Source organism: Sorex araneus, chromosome 2 (genome assembly GCF_027595985.1).
Source record: "Sorex araneus isolate mSorAra2 chromosome 2, mSorAra2.pri, whole genome shotgun sequence".
Lineage (NCBI taxonomy): Eukaryota > Metazoa > Chordata > Mammalia > Eulipotyphla > Soricidae > Sorex > Sorex araneus.
Genome location: NC_073303.1, coordinates 168,785,356 through 168,805,287, shown reverse-complemented (window position 1 = coordinate 168,805,287; position 19,932 = coordinate 168,785,356). Strand labels below are relative to the sequence as shown.

Sequence of the window (19,932 nt, the reverse complement as noted above, 5' to 3'; positions counted from 1 at the left end):
AGTAACTGGGAGCACTATTAGGCTGTATCCAGCTTAGTGAATCAATAGAAACTCCTGTTTGGGAATTCAGAGTTTTTGGGAGTTTTGCCAAGAACTCAGAGCAAAGACCAGATATTTTTTTGTTATACAACCCTGGTAATGAAAATATATTTATTAATAGAATTCTTGATCTTAGTAATGAAGTGTTTCAGTAGTGGCTTTGCAGTGTGTGCAAGGCATGCCCCTACCACTGAGCGACCCCCTCAGCTGTGTCAGTTACCTGTACACAAGCTAAATTACCAACAGTGGCTTCTCTTTAGCTCAGTTCTCTTGTATTTTAGAAAAACATCATCATTCTCACTTCATTATGTACTAACTGAACTTCAACCACAAAGCAATTATACACCAAAAAATTTACTTGTGGTTTTAGTCTTAATTTAGAGCTTATTTATAACTTAAATAGTAAGGGCGGTGTTTTCCTGTTGAGCTGTTGACTTTAGGAAAGAAGGAAAATTGTGAGTGTTGAGGATGAAAGGTTGAAAATTGCTTTAAAAGAGGGGAATTGGAGCTTTCCTTGCTGTTGTATGACTTTTGGAGAAAGGATGTTTCAAGACAGTTGACCTTGACTGATTGAAAGAGTGGATTACTAATCTAGAAAGACTCATGACTTTTATTTTTTTGTTGTTTTGGTTTTTTTTATTAGTTTATTTTTAATTAGAGAGTCATCGTGAGGGTACAGTTACAGATCCATACATCTTTGTGCTCATGTTTTCCCCATACAAAGTTCGATAACCCATCCCTTCACCAGTGCCCATTCTCCACCACCAGTAAACCCAACATCCCCCCCCCTCAATCCCGTCTCCCCCCACCCCACCTTGCCACTATGGCAGGGAATTCCCTTTTGTTCTCTCTCTCTGATTAGGTGTTGTGGTTTGCAATAAAGGTGTTGAGTGGCCATTGTGTTCAGTCTCTAGTCTGTATTCGGCCCGCATCACCCTTCCCCCACATGACCTCCAACCACATTTTACTTGGTGGTCCCTTCCCTGAGTTACCCAGAATGAGAGACCAGCCTCCAAGCCATGGAAACAATCTCCTGGTACTTATTTCTACTATTCTTGGGCGTTAGTCTTATAGTCTATTATTCTATATTCCACAGATGAGTGCAATCTTTCTATGTCTGTCTCTCTCTTTCTGACTCATTTCACTTAGCATGATACTTTCCATGTTGATCCACTTATATGCAAACGTCATGACCTCAGTGACCAGAATACAAAGACTATCTACAGAATGGGAAAGGATATTTACACAATACCCATCAGATAAGGGGTTAATATCAATGGTATATAAAGCACTGGTTGAACTCTACAAGAAGAAAACATCCAACCCCATCAAAAAATGGGGCGAAGAAATGAACAGAAACTTTACCAAGGAAGAGATACGAATGGCCAAAAGACACATGAAAAAGTGCTCTACATCACTAATCGTCAGAGAGATGCAGATCAAAACAACCATGAGATACCACCTCACACCACAGAGACTAGCACACATCCAAAAGAACAAAAGCAACCGCTGTTGGAGAGGATGTGGGGAGAAAGGGACCCTTCTACACTGCTGGTGGGAATGCCGGCTAGTTCAGCCCTTTTGGAAAACAGTATGGACGATTCTCAAAAAAACTAGAGGTTGAGCTCCCATTTGACCCAGCAATACCACTGCTGGGAATATATCCCAGAAAAGCCAAAAAGTATAGTCGAAGTGACATATGCATTTATATGTTCACCGCAGCACTGTTTACAATAGCCAGAATCTGGAAAAAACCCGAGTGCCCTAGAACAGATGACTGGTTAAAGAAACTCTGGTACATCTATACAATGGAATACTATGCAGCTATTAGAGACTCATGACTTTTAAAAAGAGGGAAACATACTAGGGACAGTTATATACAGAGAAAAAGATCATTTTAAGAACATAGCGAAAGTGGGGCTAAAGGGAGACTTCAGGAGAAATTAGATCCTTTATCCCTTGGCAGAAGACCAAGGGATAAACTGAGAAAATCATTGTTTAAGCTAACCAGTCAGAAAATTTGTTATGTCAGTCGTAGGAAACTAAGAGATTATATTTTAGACTAAGGTTGATCCCTAAGAGTGTATTTTAGACTAAAGCATCCTTGATTTAACGAATTTGGGAAATAACCTGTAATATATTCTATCCTGAAGGATGGCAATATATATTCATATAGTAAACATTCTTAGGAACCTTGGAGTAAGGATATCTATTTAATTTTTTTCCCAATTTTAACATTTCCCAAATGTATTTTTCTCTAAAAGATTTCTTCCCTCTTTTTTAATTACCAGTCCAAAAGAATATTAGGTGAGTAGAGAAACTCCCATCCCCTTCTTTCATAATCTGTCTTAAGTAGGATGGCTTTATATTCCTATAATAAAGGAACCTTTAGAATGTGTCTAGTAAATCATGAGTGTGAGAGGTGAAAAATATAATTTAGTTGAGAAACGAAATAAGAATATTGAAAAATAGTGCTTTGTATATAGTAAGTAAAGAGGAGTGTTGGCATTATATTTCACTTTCATAAAGACATAGGTGATTAGTCATATTTCATGTACTGATGAGATGATTTTAGTCTGTTCTAAATACTCAGCATTTTGTTAGGATTCTATCTTTGATAACTTCTGGCTTGAAAAGTTTCACAGTCTGATCACTGTATCACTGTCATCCTATTGTTCATCAATATGCTCGAGTGGGTGCCAGCAACATCTTCATTTGTTCCTGTCTTGTGCTAATGTAGCCCAATGGCTTCTGCATGCTCCAGGAACACGAAAAGCAAGTTGTTGTTACTGTTTTTGGCATATCAAATATGTCATGGGTACCTTGCCAGGCTCTGCCGTGCAGGGAACAAAAAATAATAAAAATAAATAAAAATAAAAATGAAGAGGTTGCTCGGCCGCAAATGCGGCCGCTCACTCTAGAAAAAATTGCGTCACTCTCCACCCAAGTGCGCGGCGCGGCTGGCGGGGGATCGAGGGCGGGGAAGTACCGGTCCCCGCCCACATCGGACACTTAAAGAGAGTGCAGCCACGTGGGCTTTCCCATTTCTCCGCGCCCACACCCCCAGAATGACTGACGAAGAGGATGGAGCTGCTTGGGACACCGGCAGCCCACCAGCAACCTGCAGTATGTGACTTGAGAGTTTCCGCCAGGTCCCCCGTGCGGAAATCTCTCTCTCTCCTTCAACTTTTTCCCTGGACTTTAGACAGAAATCCAGAACCGCGCGGCCGCTGCTGTGGCCGCGTGACCTAATGTCATCTTAGTATCAGCAGTATGTAATGGTTCCTTCTTAATGGGTCGGACTTTTGTGGGTGATCCTAACAAGAATAGTAAGTATTTTGTTGAAATATTGAAGGCAATCAAAATGGTAGCCATCTCTCTAGACTGAACTAAGCTATATCCCCACGCCGGCTGAGAAGAAATATCCTTCTTTCTCAGGAAGAAACGTGGCGTGGTGTCAAACATAGTGTGATGTCCATTAAGCAAACAGACCTGGTGGCGTGGGAATGGGAAATAAGGGGAAAAATTAGGTACATGGACCAGCGGGACGCTGGTGGTATCTCGAGCCGGAGCCGATATCAGTGCAAGAGCTTTGGTTCCGGAAACTGCTTGCAGACACTCTACTAGACTATCAACTAAGCCAGAGCCCCACGCCGGCTGATGACGGGAAATAACCATCCTCTTCGTTTTTTTTTCCCTTTGTCAGACAGCGTGGCGATTACTAAACAGGCGTGAACTCGGTGGCGCGGGGCAAGGGGGAAAAAGAAAAGTTATGTAACAAACAGCAGGACTTAATATCTCTATATGCTTAGTAATGGAGAATTATCAAATGCCTCATTGGCAATAGGACTGTCTTTTTCTTTTTGGGGGGAAACCCCAGCAACGGTAGTGAGTTGTGTGTTGAAACTTGGAATGTAATCGAGATAAGCGCAAATGAAGTGAAACTTATCACGTACAAGGGTGGGGACTAGGGAGGTGGGAGGGGGCGGCAGATATACTGGGGGGGTTGGGGATGGAAGATGGGCACTGGTGAAGGGAGGGGTGTTTGAATATTGTATAACTGACATAATCCTGAGAACTTTGTAACCCTCCACTTGGTGATTCAATAAAAAAAAAAAAAATTGCGTCGCTCTCTTCTGGGAGCTTTGTTTTATAGTCTCTGGATCTTGGCCATTGATGAGATTACATGGCGCTGGGGGAAGTTTGTGTATAATATAGTATGATATAATATAATTTAGTACAGTATAATGTAGTAATTAAAATGAAAGACTTTGTAAACAGACCACCAATACTTAAACCTTAGCAATAGTTCTTCCTTGGGCAGATTATCTCAACAGGTAAGAATTTTCTCCTCTGCAAAAGTAAGATAATAGTGTTTGCTTTTTTGCTTTTCCCAAGTTGGGAGGTGAATGTGAAGTAGTATCTTTTCCCTATTACCTAATAATAATTAACATCTTTTTCATGTGTTTATTTTCTTTGGAGAAATGTCTATTAAATTCCTGCATTATTTTGGAGTCATTTTTCTTTTGTTTTTAAGTTATGACATTCCCATGTTCTAGGTACTGTGCTACTATAGATATAAATACACATGTATCTGATGTTTAATCATATTTAAACTATATAGAGTATGATTTACATATATTTTACTCCAGTCTTTAGGTTGTCATTTCATTTAATAATCTTCCATCAACCACAGTGTTTAATTTTTAGGAAGTCTAGTTTATTCCTTTTTTCCTTTTGTTGCTTGTTCTTTTAGTGGCCCATCTGAAAATTCATTGCTAAATTCCAGATCATGCAGATTTACTTCTGTATGTTCTTCTAAGATTCTTAAAATTCAGCTCATATTTTATACTTGGGTCATAAATATTTTAAAAATTATTATATATGATAAAATGTAGATTCCAATTTCATTTTTTAAAACACAGATATATGGTTTCCTATTTGATAAAGAAACTATTCCTTCCTTCTCTCTGGATCTGCCTCTTTAGTAAAAAGGTGCTATAGTGAAATTGATTATGATTATGATTTGATTCTTGAAACAAAACACTTGGACCCAAAAAGTGTTATTGTTACATTATATGTGACTTTGAGAAAGTTATTTTTGACTTCTCAATACTGTTTTCTTATTTGTAAGCTAATGGAAAGATAATTTCATTAAATTATTAGGAATATTATAATATTTATAATCCAATGTACATTTAAAACACACCAGTTTTCATCAATGAGAGATAACATCTTGCTGATATATATCATCATGATTTGTAATCCTTTGAAGAAATCAGTATTGAAAGTTGACCCAAATTATAGTATGCCAGGCCTAGACTGATACTTAAATTCTTCAGGTGGTAGGAATAATGATCTAAATTAAGAATGATTAGACACCTAAAGTATATCTTCTTCAGGTGGTAGGAATAATGATCTAAATTAAGAGTGAGTAGATACTTAAAGTATATCAGGGGCCATCATTGTATATATTTAATTATGCCTTAATAAAAATTGTTCTTTTATACATAAGAGCCTGAGTTTATGTAGTGTTGTATATTCCAGACTATTATGTAATGATTAACTGGCAGGACTAAGATTCAATTCTGGATCTATTGTTTTTCTCTGTTGTGATAATTTGTGTATTTTTAAAAAATAGATTTTTTTTAACAAGTTGCTTACTAATTTGTGGCTTATTTTTTTTTAATTAATTTATTCTTTTATTGAATCACCATGTGGAAAGTTACAAAGCTTTCAGGTTTAAGTCTCAGTCATACAATGCTCGAACACCCTTCACCAGTGCACATATTCCACCACCAAAAATCACAGTATACCTCCCCCCTCCCCCACTTCCCTAGCCCCCCAGCCCGCCTGTGTAACTGATAAATTTCACTTTATTTTCACTTTACTTTGATTACATTCAATATTTCAACAAAAAACTCACTATTATTGTTTGGAGTTTCTCCCCCCTAAAGTCGGACCATCTGAAAAGTAAGCATTTGATAATTTGTTTTCCATTGCTGAGAATGAAGAGATATGAGGTTGAGTAGCCGCACTAGCAGCCGTACAGTTAAAAAATAGATTTTAAAAAACACTTTCCCTATCTTTTTTTCTGGATTTCATGCAGTATTGCAATAGAGATGAAAATGGTATGTGGATTTCTGTGTATGACAAATACTTTTGCCATATAAAATGTGTATACTAATTAGTCATCTAAGGGAATAATTTATTGTGATTTATTTATACTTTTAGTTTAATCTCAAACTGTAAAATATATATTATATATACAGTCTTCTGAAGTACTTGTGGAGTCGCTGTTTATAATCAAGCTTTAATATTTGACTTTTCCATTTTGAGCTGGAAGAAAATCTAATATTTAATTATTTTGTCTCTTTCAAGCTCTCTTCATTTAACATTTTAAATGATATTGAATAAAATATTATAATCTCTTCATTAAAGGTTTTCTGTGTATGTGTTATGATTCTCTTAGATGTAATAAAGGAACAAAATCGAGAGTTACGAGGTACACAGAGGGCTATTATCAGAGATCGAGCAGCTTTGGAGAAACAAGAAAAACAACTGGTAAGTAGAATATTAAATTTCAGTTTTACTTTTCAGACTGATTGGGAAATGAGTGTTAGAATAATTAGCTAACGAGGAAAAAATATACAGGTCAGATGTAAGTGATAAGTAATATACTAAGAAATAATGTTTAATGACTTCCTACATTTTTGTTTCTTTGTTGTGTCATTTTGCTGACCTTTATTAGGATTCTTTATATTCTGATTATAATATTATATTATTCTTAATTTTGTAGAAGTCATAAGTGGCTATGAAGAGTAATGCTTAAAGCATGTCACTTTCATAGTTATCAGCAAAAATAAATTAGTTCTGGGAAACAAATAACTACTAGAAAATAATTTTGTTACCTCATTATAAGGTGTCTTTATATCTTAAGGATTATGGTATCTATAACAATTAATGTATTTTTGAAGTAGACTTTCTTGTTGGTCTTTAAATACTGCCTCTGTTTGAAATATGTGCTGCTTAAAAATCTTTCTGAAGTTTCCAGAGAGAGTATCGCCCTGTTCTGCATGTAGCCAAACTGGGTTTGATCCCTAGTATCTGTTTTAGTCTACCAATCCCTGCCAGCAGTAGTTCCTGAGCACAGCCTGGTATGACCCTAAATCTTCCCAGGAAAAATATTTTTGAAAACTGCATGGTGCAGGACAATTAACATGCAGTGAACTCTACATCTTTAGTGTACATAATTTGGTAGATTTGACATTATGAACTCATTAAACCATTACTACCATCAAGAACATATCCTTTATCTTGTGTGAATATGTTTTCATTTATTTTAAATGTATATTGAGGAAGTATGCTAGTTTTAATGGTAAATATACTAGTATTCGTGTACTGAAGAGATAGTAGAGGGGTTAAAGTGCTAGCCTTGAACAATGCCAATCCATGTTCCATCTCCCATACCACGTGTGTTCCCCAAGCACACCAGGAGTGATCTCCAGGTACAGAACCTAGAGTAAGTAATGAGCATAGCCAGGTGTGACCAGCCACGGGAAAAAAAAAAAAAATGGCTGTAATTTTTTTATTCCCCTCTGCTATGAAGTAGACTTTCTTGTTGGTCTTTAAATACTGTCTCTGTTTGAAATGTGTGCTGCTTAAAAATCTTTCTGAAGTTTCCAGAGAGAGTATCGCCTGTACGTTGTTCCACATCCTGACCAATAATTTAACCAACAATTATTTTTACTGTTGGTCATTCTTGTGGATATATTGTACATTGATATTTTAAAGATCTTGCTGCTCTCAGATGACGAGCCCTTCTTTTCAGTACACATTTGCCATTTAAATGAGCCTTTGTTATACTATCTATTAAATTATGTTAGTCATTTTTCCCTATCAAATTATATTCCTGTTAGACATAAGTATTCTTTTTAGCTATAGTTACAGTTTTTACAAGTTTTTCCTCCAGTTCTTGGCCTTGACTTTCATTTTCCTAATAGTGTCCTTTGCCAAATGAATGTTAGGATAAAATGATAAATTTCTACAAAGTTGTCATACTGAATATATAAACCAATCTGGGAAGAATTTGCTTCTTAATATTGTCTCATTGTCTGTGAATATCTGGATCTCTCTACTTATTGAGAGCTGTAATTTTTCAGCATTTGCACTTGTAAGCTTATAGGTCTTTTATATAAACTTCCTTCATCAGATTTATCCCTCATTAGATGATATCTTTATGCTAAATGATATCTTCAAAGCAAATTTGATTTCTGTTTTTTTGTTGCTCTTAATAGAAATACATTAATTGTTTGTGTGTTCTTAAACTCTGTAACCTTTCTGAAGTTACTTAGTGGCCATTATTTAAGTTCAGTTTGGTTTTTGCAGTCATATTGTCTATGAATAAAATTTTTCTTCTTATTTAGTATTTTTAATTTAATTTTACTTATCTATATTTTACTTTTCTTTTTTCTTTATTACACTGGCTCATACTTCAGTACACTTAGTACACTTTTAACTATAAGTGGCAATAGCTCACGTCCTGGTGTTTTTACTGCTCTCCTAGGGGATCTTTTACCATTATCTGTGATTAACTATAGGCATCTTGGAGCTGTTTCTTCTCATCTTGAGAGGAATGAATTTAAATTTGGGGGGTTTTGGTTGGGGCCACAAATTAATGATACTAAGCTTTTTTTTTGTCAGATTTTAATATATCTATTTTTGTAAATAAAATGGGCTTCTTGAGATAGCATATTGTGGTGCTTATCTAACAGTTTGCCCTTTGGGAGGAAGGCAGCCTTCCCAAACAGTGCTTAAATAGTGGTGGCTCTTGGGGATTATAGGCTGCTAGCTTGAGGATGCAGTGCTGTTTGGGACTTGCATTGCCAGTGGCCACCAGGGTTGTACCAGCATTGTGGGGGCTATGGAATATGTAGGATTTGGGCATGTACCCTAGTCCCTTTATATTATGTTCTCCTCACTTGACAGTCTGTAGTTTTTCTGAGATGTCAGATGGACCTTTTCATTTGACATAGCCTGTGTCTGTGGTGTTCTTTATTCCTACATTCTTCCACTTCTCCTTTTCCCTACTTTTAAATGGAATTATTTATTTATTTATTTATTTATTTATTTTTGCTTTTTGGTCACACCTGGCAATTCACAGGGATTACTCCTGGCTCTGCGTTCAGGAATCACCCCTGGTGGTGCTCAGGGGGCCATATGGGATGCTGGGAATTGAACCCAGGTAGGCCGCGTGCAAGGCAAATGCCATACCCGCTGTGCTATTGCTCCAGCCCCCTAAATTGAATTTTAATAAATATTGAAAATTGGTGGAGGGTAGTGGGCATGGTAAAGGGATTGGTGTTGGAACAATATATGCCTGAAACTCAATCATAAATATCTTTGTAATTTTGTAACTCACAATGATTAAATTAAAAAAAAATTGAAGACTGGTCCAGAGAGGTAGTACAGTGGGTAGGATACTTGCCTTGCATGTGGCTGACCCAGATTTGATCCCCAGCATCCCATATGGTTCCCCAGCCCCACCAGGAGTGATTCCTGAGCACCACTGGGTGTGAATCCTCCCAACCCCCATCCCCGAAACTGCAAATATGAAAACAAAAAGGATTATTTTCTCCTAGGCTCTGTGATTACTGTTTTTAAACTTGCTTAGTATGTGTGGATGAAAGTACTGGTTCTCCTTTTCTTGTGAACATATGGAATAAATTCTCCTTAAATTATTTTCTCGCTTGTATTTTATGGCAACCTCTTCTGTTCACGATTAGGGAGAAATAACATGTTATATACATTTGGTCTATTCTTTTGAAATGAATCATTGAAGACTATCCTTCCCAATGATTTTTCATTCCCAATTTTATTTCTTCTATTAGGAATTAGAAATTAAGAAAATGGCTAAGATTGGTAATAAAGAAGCTTGCAGAGTTTTAGCCAAGCAGCTTGTACATCTACGAAAACAGAAGACAAGAACTTTTGCCGTAAGTTCAAAAGTCACGTCTATGTCCACACAAACAAAAGTGATGAATTCCCAGATGAAGATGGCTGGAGCGATGTCTACCACAGCAAAAGTAAGTGGGAAACTTTTCATTGTAGTTTCGTAGTTTCATCTAAGATTTGTAAAAGTCAATACAGAAATTGAATTTTAAAAAAAGCTTCCTGGTATATATGTATCACTAATTCTGTAATTAGTAAAATTAGTCATAATACTAAATAATCCGGGTAATTGCTTTTAGATTTGTTTTTGATTTATTCTAATATAAAATTCCTTGTTTTGAAACATTTCTCTTTTAATTAAAAAAATTTATTCAATTATTGTGAGTTGCCAAGTTACGAAGGTATTTATGATTGATTTCAAGGCACACAGAGTTCCAGCACCGTCCCTCACTGGGTCTACTTTCCTCCTCCGTGACTCCAGTTTCCCTGCTGTCCCCAGTCTGCTTATATGACAGGCACATTTTTCTTTTTCTGTTTTCCTTCCCACCCCCACTTATAGGCAGTATGGTTTAAAATACTGTTACTGAAAGGTTTTTATGTATGTCACTGTACCTACCTTTTAGAACCTAATCCTACTCCAGAGTGACCACTTTCCTTGTTATTGTCCTTGTGCCCTCCTCACTCCCCCCATATCGCCCCACCCAAACACATTAAGTAGTAAACTTCCTAGTAAGCACCAGTTCTTTTAATTGCCTTTGGGCTTTATTTGTTCTCTTTCTGTGTATCTTTATAGTCCCCATATGAGTGAGATCATTTTTTGTCTGTCCCTCTCCCTCTGGCTCATTTTATTCAGCATGACATTTCTCTAGATCCATCCTTGTGTCAGCACATTGCATGATTTCATTTTTTCTTACATGGCCACATAATATTCCACTGTGTGTATGTTACTGTACCCCCTTTATCCAGTCATCTGTTCTTAGGTGCTTGGGTTGTTTCCAGGTGTTAACTATTGCAAATAGTGCTGCAATGAACATAGCAGGGCAGATGTCTTTTCGACATTGTGGTTTTGTGCCCTAAGGTTATAGTTCCAGGAGTGCAATTGCTTGATTTTATGGAAACTCAATTCCTAGTTTTTTGAGGTATCTCTAATATAGAGATATAATCTCTAATATAAGATATAATCTTATTAGGTATCTCTAATATAAGATAGAATCTTCCTAAAACACTGGACCAGTTGACATTCCCACCAGCAGTGAAGGGGGGTATCTTTTTACCCCTGCATCCAAGCCACCACTGGTTGTTGTTCTTTTGGTAAGTGATAGTCTCTTTGGTGTGAGGTTTTGTTGTTTGGATTTGCATTTCCATGGATGATTAGTGATACAGATCATTTTTTCATATGCATTCTGGCCATTTGTATTTCTTCTCTGAGGAAGTTTCTGTTCATCTCTTCTTCCCAGTTTTTTTGATGGAATTGGATGTTTTTTCCTGTCAAGTTTTGCCACTGCTTTATGTGTATTCAATATTAGACCATTGTGAGAAGAGTGGTGGGCGATTCATTTCTCCCAGTCTGGGAGCCATCTTTGTATTCTGGTCATTGTGTGCTTTGAAGTGCAGAAACACTTTAATTCTTAAATGTGCCTCTAGCGTCAATGTCTTGATGAGTTATGCCTATATTTTTCTCTGTACCTTGTGTCTTCAGGTCTAAATTGAAGTCTTTAATCCATTTTGATTTGAGTTTTGTGCATTAAAAAGAGGTCTGAGTTCATTTCTATGCATGTGGCCTACCAGTTTACCCAGCACCACTTACTGAAATGCTTTACTTAAGCTCAACCTCATATTTTATTTTTTAATTGACTTGTAACAAGGTTTTTCGTCTTTCAGTCTGTAAATTTTGAATTACTATCAATTAATTTTTGTAAATGAGTTAGAAGGACACATGAAGTATCAGAAGGATTTGTCAGTTTTATCAGGAACTTATATTTAATTTGTGATTTTGATATTGAAAACTAAGTTTTTTACTATAGGTTTTATTATTTTTTTTCTTTTTGGGTCACACCTGGTGATGCACAGGGGTTACTCCTGGCTCTGCACTCAGGAATTACTCCTGGCAGTGCTCAGGGGACCATGTGGGATGCTGGGAATCGAACCCGGGTCGGCCGCGTGCAAGGCAAATGCCCTACCCGCTGTGCTATTGCTCCAGCCCCTACTATAGGTTTTAAAGGACTCTTAGTCTTTCAGTTATTTAAAAAACAATGAGCTTCTTAATTTGAGCTATCAGATGTTTAAGACAAAGCCTCCATTGTCACGGATACTAGGGTTTTTAGGACCAGGAGAGGTTAAAACATAATAGAGCAGCCAGGGAGAAAACTCAGTAGACTGGAATTTATGTGTTGGTCGAGGGTAACCTAAGGTTTGCTCCCTAGCACTGAATGATCCCTTGACCACCACTGGGAATGGCCAGGAAATAAATACATATTTGAAAAGGTGACCATCCACTATCACTGTCATTGTAATCCCATTGCTCATCGATTTGCTTGAGTGGGCACCAGTAACATCTCCATTTTGAGACTTGTTGTTACTGTTTTTGGCATATTGAATATGTCCCGGGGAGCTTGCCAGGCTCTGCCATGTGGGTCAGATACTCTTGGTAGCTTGCTGGGTTCTCCGAGAGGGCCGGAGGAATTGAACCCGGGTCTGCTGCATGTAAGGCAAACGCCCTACCTCTGTGCTATCACTCCAGCCCAATCATCCATTATATATGAATCAATTCAATAAACTGCACAGTCCTTAAAAAAAAAGTGATCTAGTAAATTTCGCAGAATGTTTTAAAGACCTAGATCTTAAAAATACCACTTGGTGTTAGAGATAGGGAGGGCCGAATATGAGTAATGAACAAAAGAAAATAAAACTGACACAGCAGAAGAGGTAAATGGTTTATATTAAGAAAACCGATCTTGTTATTCATGGTATTCAGATTCTTTAAAATCAATACTGAATTACCAAATATGTAACCATTGCTACTAGAGAAATTATAGAGTTGGATTCCTGTGAGCATTATGGGTTTGTAACCAGTCAATACTTAATCTTATTTCATATTCATTTCTTTTAAAAGACAACTAGATTTAATATAAATTGATTAAAATTTCCTTCAAGAAGACATTTTATAAACTTTTTGACCTTGGGGTTATTTCATATGATCCTGCAATTTTCACTTAAATTTCTTAGAAATGTTTTGGTTCAGCAAATGCTCCTTTATATAGGGCCTTAAGTCTGTGACTCCAACACGATATATGGATGAAATGAAAACCAAAATTAAGCAAGGGTTTAACCTGTATCACAGGTTCACAGTTTAATATCAGCTACTACAGTTTATATAAAAGCAGTTCATTGAGAAGCAATTTGTACGGGTATGTTGGATTCAAATCTTATTTACATTTAGTAGTTGTGGGACTTGGCAAATTTTTTCAGTTTTTTGTCTTCATTTTTCATTTGTTTAAAAAAATTAAATGATACTACTTCTATACAAAGTTCTTTTTTTGACAACTGTTATTTAACTTCTAATAGTATTACATGTAAAGTTTTAGAACACTACCTGACACAATGTAAGATTTTATAGGCATTAGCAAGTCTCTGATCTTCATCATCATCATCATATTCAGTATTATTTAAAATAATACTGTAAGTCTCTCGAGTGAAGTTATATAATTCACACCGTTAAATAAAAAACGTTCATCTATAGTGGGTAGGATTTAAGAGGGCACCTGTTGAAATCTGGATTATCAGGGAGTATTCTCTAAGGAAAGATATAAACTGAAATCTGAGGTGTTGCTAGTAGGTCAAGAACATTCCAGACTAGAGACAGCACATGCAGACAAAGGGTAGGGCATGTTTGAAGAAAGATCATTGTGACTAGAGGACATTGATGCAAATGAGATTGGCTTTTTAATTTGAAGCAGGGGCTCCCAAGTGGTGCCCAGAGGGCTGACCCAGCCTCTCCTGCAGAGCCCTGGGGATGAGGAGAGGCTCCAGCCCTGTGGTGCCAGGCCTAACTTGGGCTACATCTGGGGAACTTGGCTTGTAAGACCATGTGATGCTGGGGATAGAACTGGGACATCTGCATGCTCCTTAACCCCCGTACTCCTACTCTGGCCCAAGACTGACTTTTTAACAGAGTTCAATTAATGTTTAGCCTTATAACTTAGTTGTGGTATTGGCTTTTAAGATAAATAGTAAAATGTCACTGGAGAATTAGGTATATTGGACTAGTGAGGAGGCGCAGGAGAACTATGTCAGACTTAAAAAGACTGTTTACTATCACTTAGCATAGTCATTGTTTGAGAATTTATAGTTTCCATCTTATCTTTAAACTAATATTTTATATCATATACATTTTTTGGGGGGGTCACACCTGGCGATACACAGGGATTACTCCTGGCTCTGCACTCAGGAACCACCCCTGGAGGTGCTCAGGGGACCATATGGGATGCTGGGAATCGAACCCGGGTCGACCACGTGCAAGGCAAACGCCCTACCCGCTGTGCTATCACTCCAGCCCCTATTTTATATCATATACATTTTTAATACTAAACGTTAACACGAAAATTTGTAGCTATATTAAATTAACATTTATACATTTAAATGTACACATGAAAGTAACTGTAAATGTAATAGACTTCAGTTTTGCAAGTGTTGTATTCACTTCTTGAAACATGGTTTAAAATATATTAGTAGAATATATGCTAGTATATTTTAGTTTAGATATTAAAATATAATGAAAAAATTAGAAATCAAATTTTAAAATTTAGATTTAAATATTACCTACTGAATACAGATTAGGCAGATATAATTTTGCCTTTATTTTTTTTGGCTTTTTGGGTCACACTCGGTGATGCTCAAGAGTTACTCCTGGCTCTGCACTCAGGAATCACTCCTGGTGGTGCTCGGGTGACCATATGGGATGCTGGGAATCAAACCCGGGTTGGCCACGTGCAAGGCAAATGACCTACCCACTGTACTATCGCTCTAGCCCCCTATTTTGCCATTTTAATACCAGCAAATTTTATGTTGGAAGTGCTTTTTAGTACATAATTTTTTGTCTACTAATTAGTTTTTTGCATTGGTCTTTATTATGTAGAAGGTGAGCATATGGTTTTCAAAAAAGCATTTCTCTTTTAAATCTAGAATATTCAGCACTCACATTTGATTGTGGTAGGAAGTATATCTTGAAATAGCTTCTGTCTTATATGATGTCCCTTTAAATTGAACTCCATAGTAAATTTTTATAATTATATTGCTAACATAGATATTTTCATATATTTTAAGACAATGCAGGCAGTTAACAAGAAGATGGATCCTCAAAAGACATTACAAACAATGCAGAATTTCCAGAAGGAAAACATGAAAATGGAAATGACTGAGGAAATGAGTGAGTTCAATTACTTGTAATAAAATTTATTGTTTTTACATCTTTGGATTGCCACATTTACTAGCAGACTCATATTCTCATTCATGCAAGCATTTTTTTCATAAAAGGACATAGCACTTATTTTTTTCTAGGCTGATGTCTATATTGTAACTTTTTTTAAAATTAGCAAGTAAAAGTCTCAAAATCGTAATGTTTATCTGAATGGATATGTTATGCCATATTTCTATTCCGTATTGTATCAGCAGCTTCACTTTATTGACAAATAGAAAAAAATAGGAGAGACTTCCTGTTCTCTTTCCTTCTTTTCTGTTCTTTCAATTAAAACCTTTTTTGAGTTCAAAAATATGAAACAAAAAAACTTAACAATATAACAGTACACGTGGCAATGTACACATGACCCCAAATCTTCCCTGAAGTCTTTTCTTTAAAATGCCATTAGTATTATATACATTAATATGAACTAATGTATTGAACCTCTTTGACTGCAAAAATTGTTCTGTTTTCAGTATATTTGATAACATTTGGTAAATGTTCCTATATTAGTTTAAATTTTCCCGCCTCTGTTTTGGTTTGTTTGTCTGTTTACATTTTTAAAGTATTCTCTTTGGTCTGTACTATCAGATTCTTCCCAGATAGATAGGTCATGAATGTGTTAGCTTTCATTGAATCTTGGTCAGACTGAATCATAGCTTACATGCTGTGTTAAAACTGGTATTATGGTTTGGGGAAGATATTTTTTCCTAAGCTATGCCTATTCTGACATATTAATATAATAGAAGTATATATAGTTGCATCTAATTTAATTACATGAATTACTAGACTCACTACTGTCTAATATGGTATAGAATATCTGTTTTCTTATTTAAGGTTTAATGATACTGCCTGTATGTCTTCAGTAGTTAGGAAGTAAAGCAAGACTTGCTTTGCATGTGACTGAGAGTATTTCAATCCCTGGCACCTCATATGGTGGTGCCTCAAGGACTCAGGAGCGATCCCTGAGTGCAGAGTTAGGAGTAAGCCCTAACTCTAAAACTCTCCAAAAGAAAATTTTCAAATAAATTTTAAAAACATTGGTTTTTACTTTGAATCTATTGTTTAAAAATTATAATTTGTAAGGATATTGTTATTGAGTTTTAATGACAGAAACACTTGAAGGAATTATCATTTGTCTAGTAGTCACAGCATCTGTTATGCTGTTTCCAGTGATGATGGCACAGGTGTGAGCAAATTTTTAACAGAGGAATTAACTTTTCCATTAAACTATAATCAAGAAGAGTTAGTAAGTTTATACTTAAACACGTCTATCATAGTTGTTTTCATTTTTTATTTTGGTGCTTTGTAGGTGATTCTGTTTTGTTTTTTTTTGGGGGGGCCACACCCGAAGGTGCTTGGGGCTCACCCCTGGCCCTGCACTGGGGAACCGTTCTTTTTGGGCTCAGGAGAGAGACCATCTGGAGTGTCGGGAATTGGCTGTGCTTCGTTCAAGGCACACACCCTAGCACTCTGGCCCTGCAGGTGCTCTGAAACACATGAGACTTTGATGGGTACTTGCTGTCTTACCACCTTAGTTGTGCACATTAACATTAGCTACTATTTTTATCCAAAGGTAAATTCAAGGCTTTGATATATGTCTTTTTCTATTGTATACTGTTTTCAAGTTTGTTCATATTCAAACTTTCGAAATAAAATCTTTGAGAAATCTTTTTTTTATTAACTTTATAACTTTTTCCTTAAAGTAGTTATATTTGCTAATCCCTGATGACATTAGTTTGCTCTTTCTTCTCCATACTTTTCTTTTCATTTTTGCAGCTAATCTGTGTCCAGGCCTTTATAAATGAATTCTGACTGGACTCTCTGTCTCCCCACTATCATCTGATTATCATAACTGCTATGTTATGATAATTTGGTTTAATTATTCTTCCACATTCAGGTTTAATGGTCACCAGCTCAGTTCTAATAGTTTGCAGAATCATTTTTAAGTCTTAAGTCTGTGTCTGTGGATATTAGAGTTTATTTGAAGATAAGTTATTCCCAAGATCAGAGTAGGGGAGATACTCAGTGGTCCCAGGGTATGTTCAAAGCATGCATTGAACCTGGAATCACGTCCTCTCCAGGCACAGAGACTGGCCCTGGTAACCCCCCCAACACTGCAGGAACTAAGCAACACCATGCCTGGTCCTACTGTCCTCGGGTCACTGGGAGTGGCCCCCAGTCTCTTTAGTCACTGCCTGAGGACCTCCATATCCTCAAAAAAAATCCTAGTAGATGTATTTCAGTATAAAATAATATAGATTTTACTACTATATTATTATTATTTATATTTAATATAAAATACTTTGGGTTGAAATGCCCATTATTTCATATTTGTGGCTTTAAAAATATATTTATTAATCTTTGAAAGTGAATTTTGTAGTTCTAAGTTTTCTGTTCCATAGTATTAAATATACTCAGTGATACACCTTCTACTAAAAATGTAAACATAAACTGATGTCTGATTGAAAGTGACAGCTTTATTTTTCCTTCCTCAACTAAGTCAATGACACACTTGATGACATCTTTGATGGCTCTGATGATGAAGAAGAAAGTCAAGATATTGTGAACCAAGTTCTTGATGAAATTGGAATTGAAATCTCTGGAAGGGTAGGAACATTTTTTCTCAAGTCAAAATAAGTTCTACCATTTTAATCACTAAATTATTTCAGATGACAGTACTGTTCAGTACATGGTTTTTGTGTTTAGAATAAACTTCTCTATAGCATGTCCTTTATGTTCAGTCTGAATGTGAGATAATGCACTTCTTAATTACTTTTTTTTCTCTCCTATCTAGATGGCCAAAGCTCCATCAGCTGCCCGAAGCTTACCATCAGCCTCTACTTCAAAGACTACAATCTCAGATGAAGAGATTGAACGGCAGCTCAAAGCCTTAGGAGTGGATTAGGTTTTTTAAAAAAGTATTTTTATTATTTACAATTATTTAGGATAAAGCAAACACAATAGAGATTCTTTTTACAAAACATATTTTGCAGAAATGGTAAATGAGACCATAAGTAAGCAATTGTTTCCTAACCCATGGCTATTTTGAATCTTCTGCCAAAGAATATCAATGACGCAAAAATGGGAACAATTTGGATTTTAATCACAACTATTTAGGAGTTATGATTTATAAAAAGTTAACTTCTGCATGGCATAAAGAAATTATATTCATTACCTAGGGTATTTATGTTATAAATCTTTTTATGCTGAAGACAAAAATCTTGTGAAATGCCAATAGGCAACAACTTAGACGTGTAAAAATATTAAAAAGTACATAATTAATTCTGTATCACTTGCTTTTCCTTTGTAAGCAGTTATGTGTTATGTTCATAGGCGTTCAGCTGCCAGATCATTTTTAAATGATCTAAAAGAAGAGTGCTATTTAAACATCTGTCTTAAACAAAAACTGTTGTGATTTTTTTTTTCCTTTAGGAGAACATTCTACTTGGTAATTTTATTACCTTTTGAAATGTGCTTGGCACCTGCCTTAAAAAGCACAAACATATTGTGCACATCTTTAGCTTATTTTAACAGACAGAAAAGGATTGCATTTCAAACAAAAATTGAGACCTCTTATAAAAATGATCCAGGCTGCCTTTGGTAGAGGTGGTAAAAATTGAATATCGTTAAAAAAAAAACCTAACAAAATTTTATAATAATAAAGTGATATATTTTAATAGATTGACAAAATTTTCCTATGAATTATGATTAAATCTATCTTCAACCATATTAAGTATGTATTTAACACTCTTAAATTTAAACTGTCATCCTCAAGTAACAGTTCTGTGATAATACTCAGCTTAAATTTTAAAACAAAGAAAGCACTTTTTTCTTGATACATAAGCTACAACTTTGTCAGCAGTTATTGCCTATGTGTGTATTAATGTATTAGCAGTACTTTTAAAAGTTGCTGTTGCTGTTACTGTGTTATTTAATGTACATACTGAGAGTGAGAGAAAATGAAGTAGCACATTAGATGTAGAATTTAGAGTTAGGTTTGTTTTGAAAAATGACATTGTGATATCCGGGTTCCAGCACATCCTACCATGAAAGCTGTGAAGATCACATAGATATAACCATGTCAGCTTAGTATGGTGGACATTTTGTATTAATATTGACAAGCTAAATTTATTTTAGATCTAGGGCCATATGAATTGGTGAGAAGAATGGAAAATTAAATTTACAGTTTAATCCATAAACTATTTTATGTTTACCAATTAAATTTCATTATAGTAGTATTAAAATACAATCTTCCTGAATCTTGGTGGGTCAAAACATTTTACTGGATTGTGGAATGTTAACCCAGATCATGCTTTTTGTCTTTGGATGTACATAATATTGCCAACTAACTTTATTTACTTTCTTGTTTACATGCGGGGGTTTTTGTTTTTAAAAAAGTATTTTGTTAAAAAGATCCCAATAAAAGATTTATTGCTATTATGCTTTTTTCCTCTTTTTAGATTTTTGACTTATATAAAATTAAA

The 19,932-nt window shown here is 35.7% G+C and overlaps 1 protein-coding gene across 1 annotated transcript in view; it reads left to right on the top strand.

Moving 5' to 3' along the window:
• The window catches only part of CHMP2B (charged multivesicular body protein 2B), a 28,138-nt gene extending 8,250 nt beyond the window's left edge, over positions 1-19,888 (top strand). Inside the window, exons 2-6 of the mRNA XM_004606997.3 lie at positions 6,512-6,603; positions 9,930-10,124; positions 15,313-15,415; positions 17,949-18,055; positions 18,243-19,888. Coding sequence (XP_004607054.1) covers positions 6,512-6,603; positions 9,930-10,124; positions 15,313-15,415; positions 17,949-18,055; positions 18,243-18,353 — 608 coding nt within the window. The 3' untranslated portion in view covers positions 18,354-19,888. The remainder of the gene's footprint in view (positions 1-6,511; positions 6,604-9,929; positions 10,125-15,312; positions 15,416-17,948; positions 18,056-18,242) is intronic.
• The last annotated feature ends 44 nt before the right edge of the window (positions 19,889-19,932 follow it).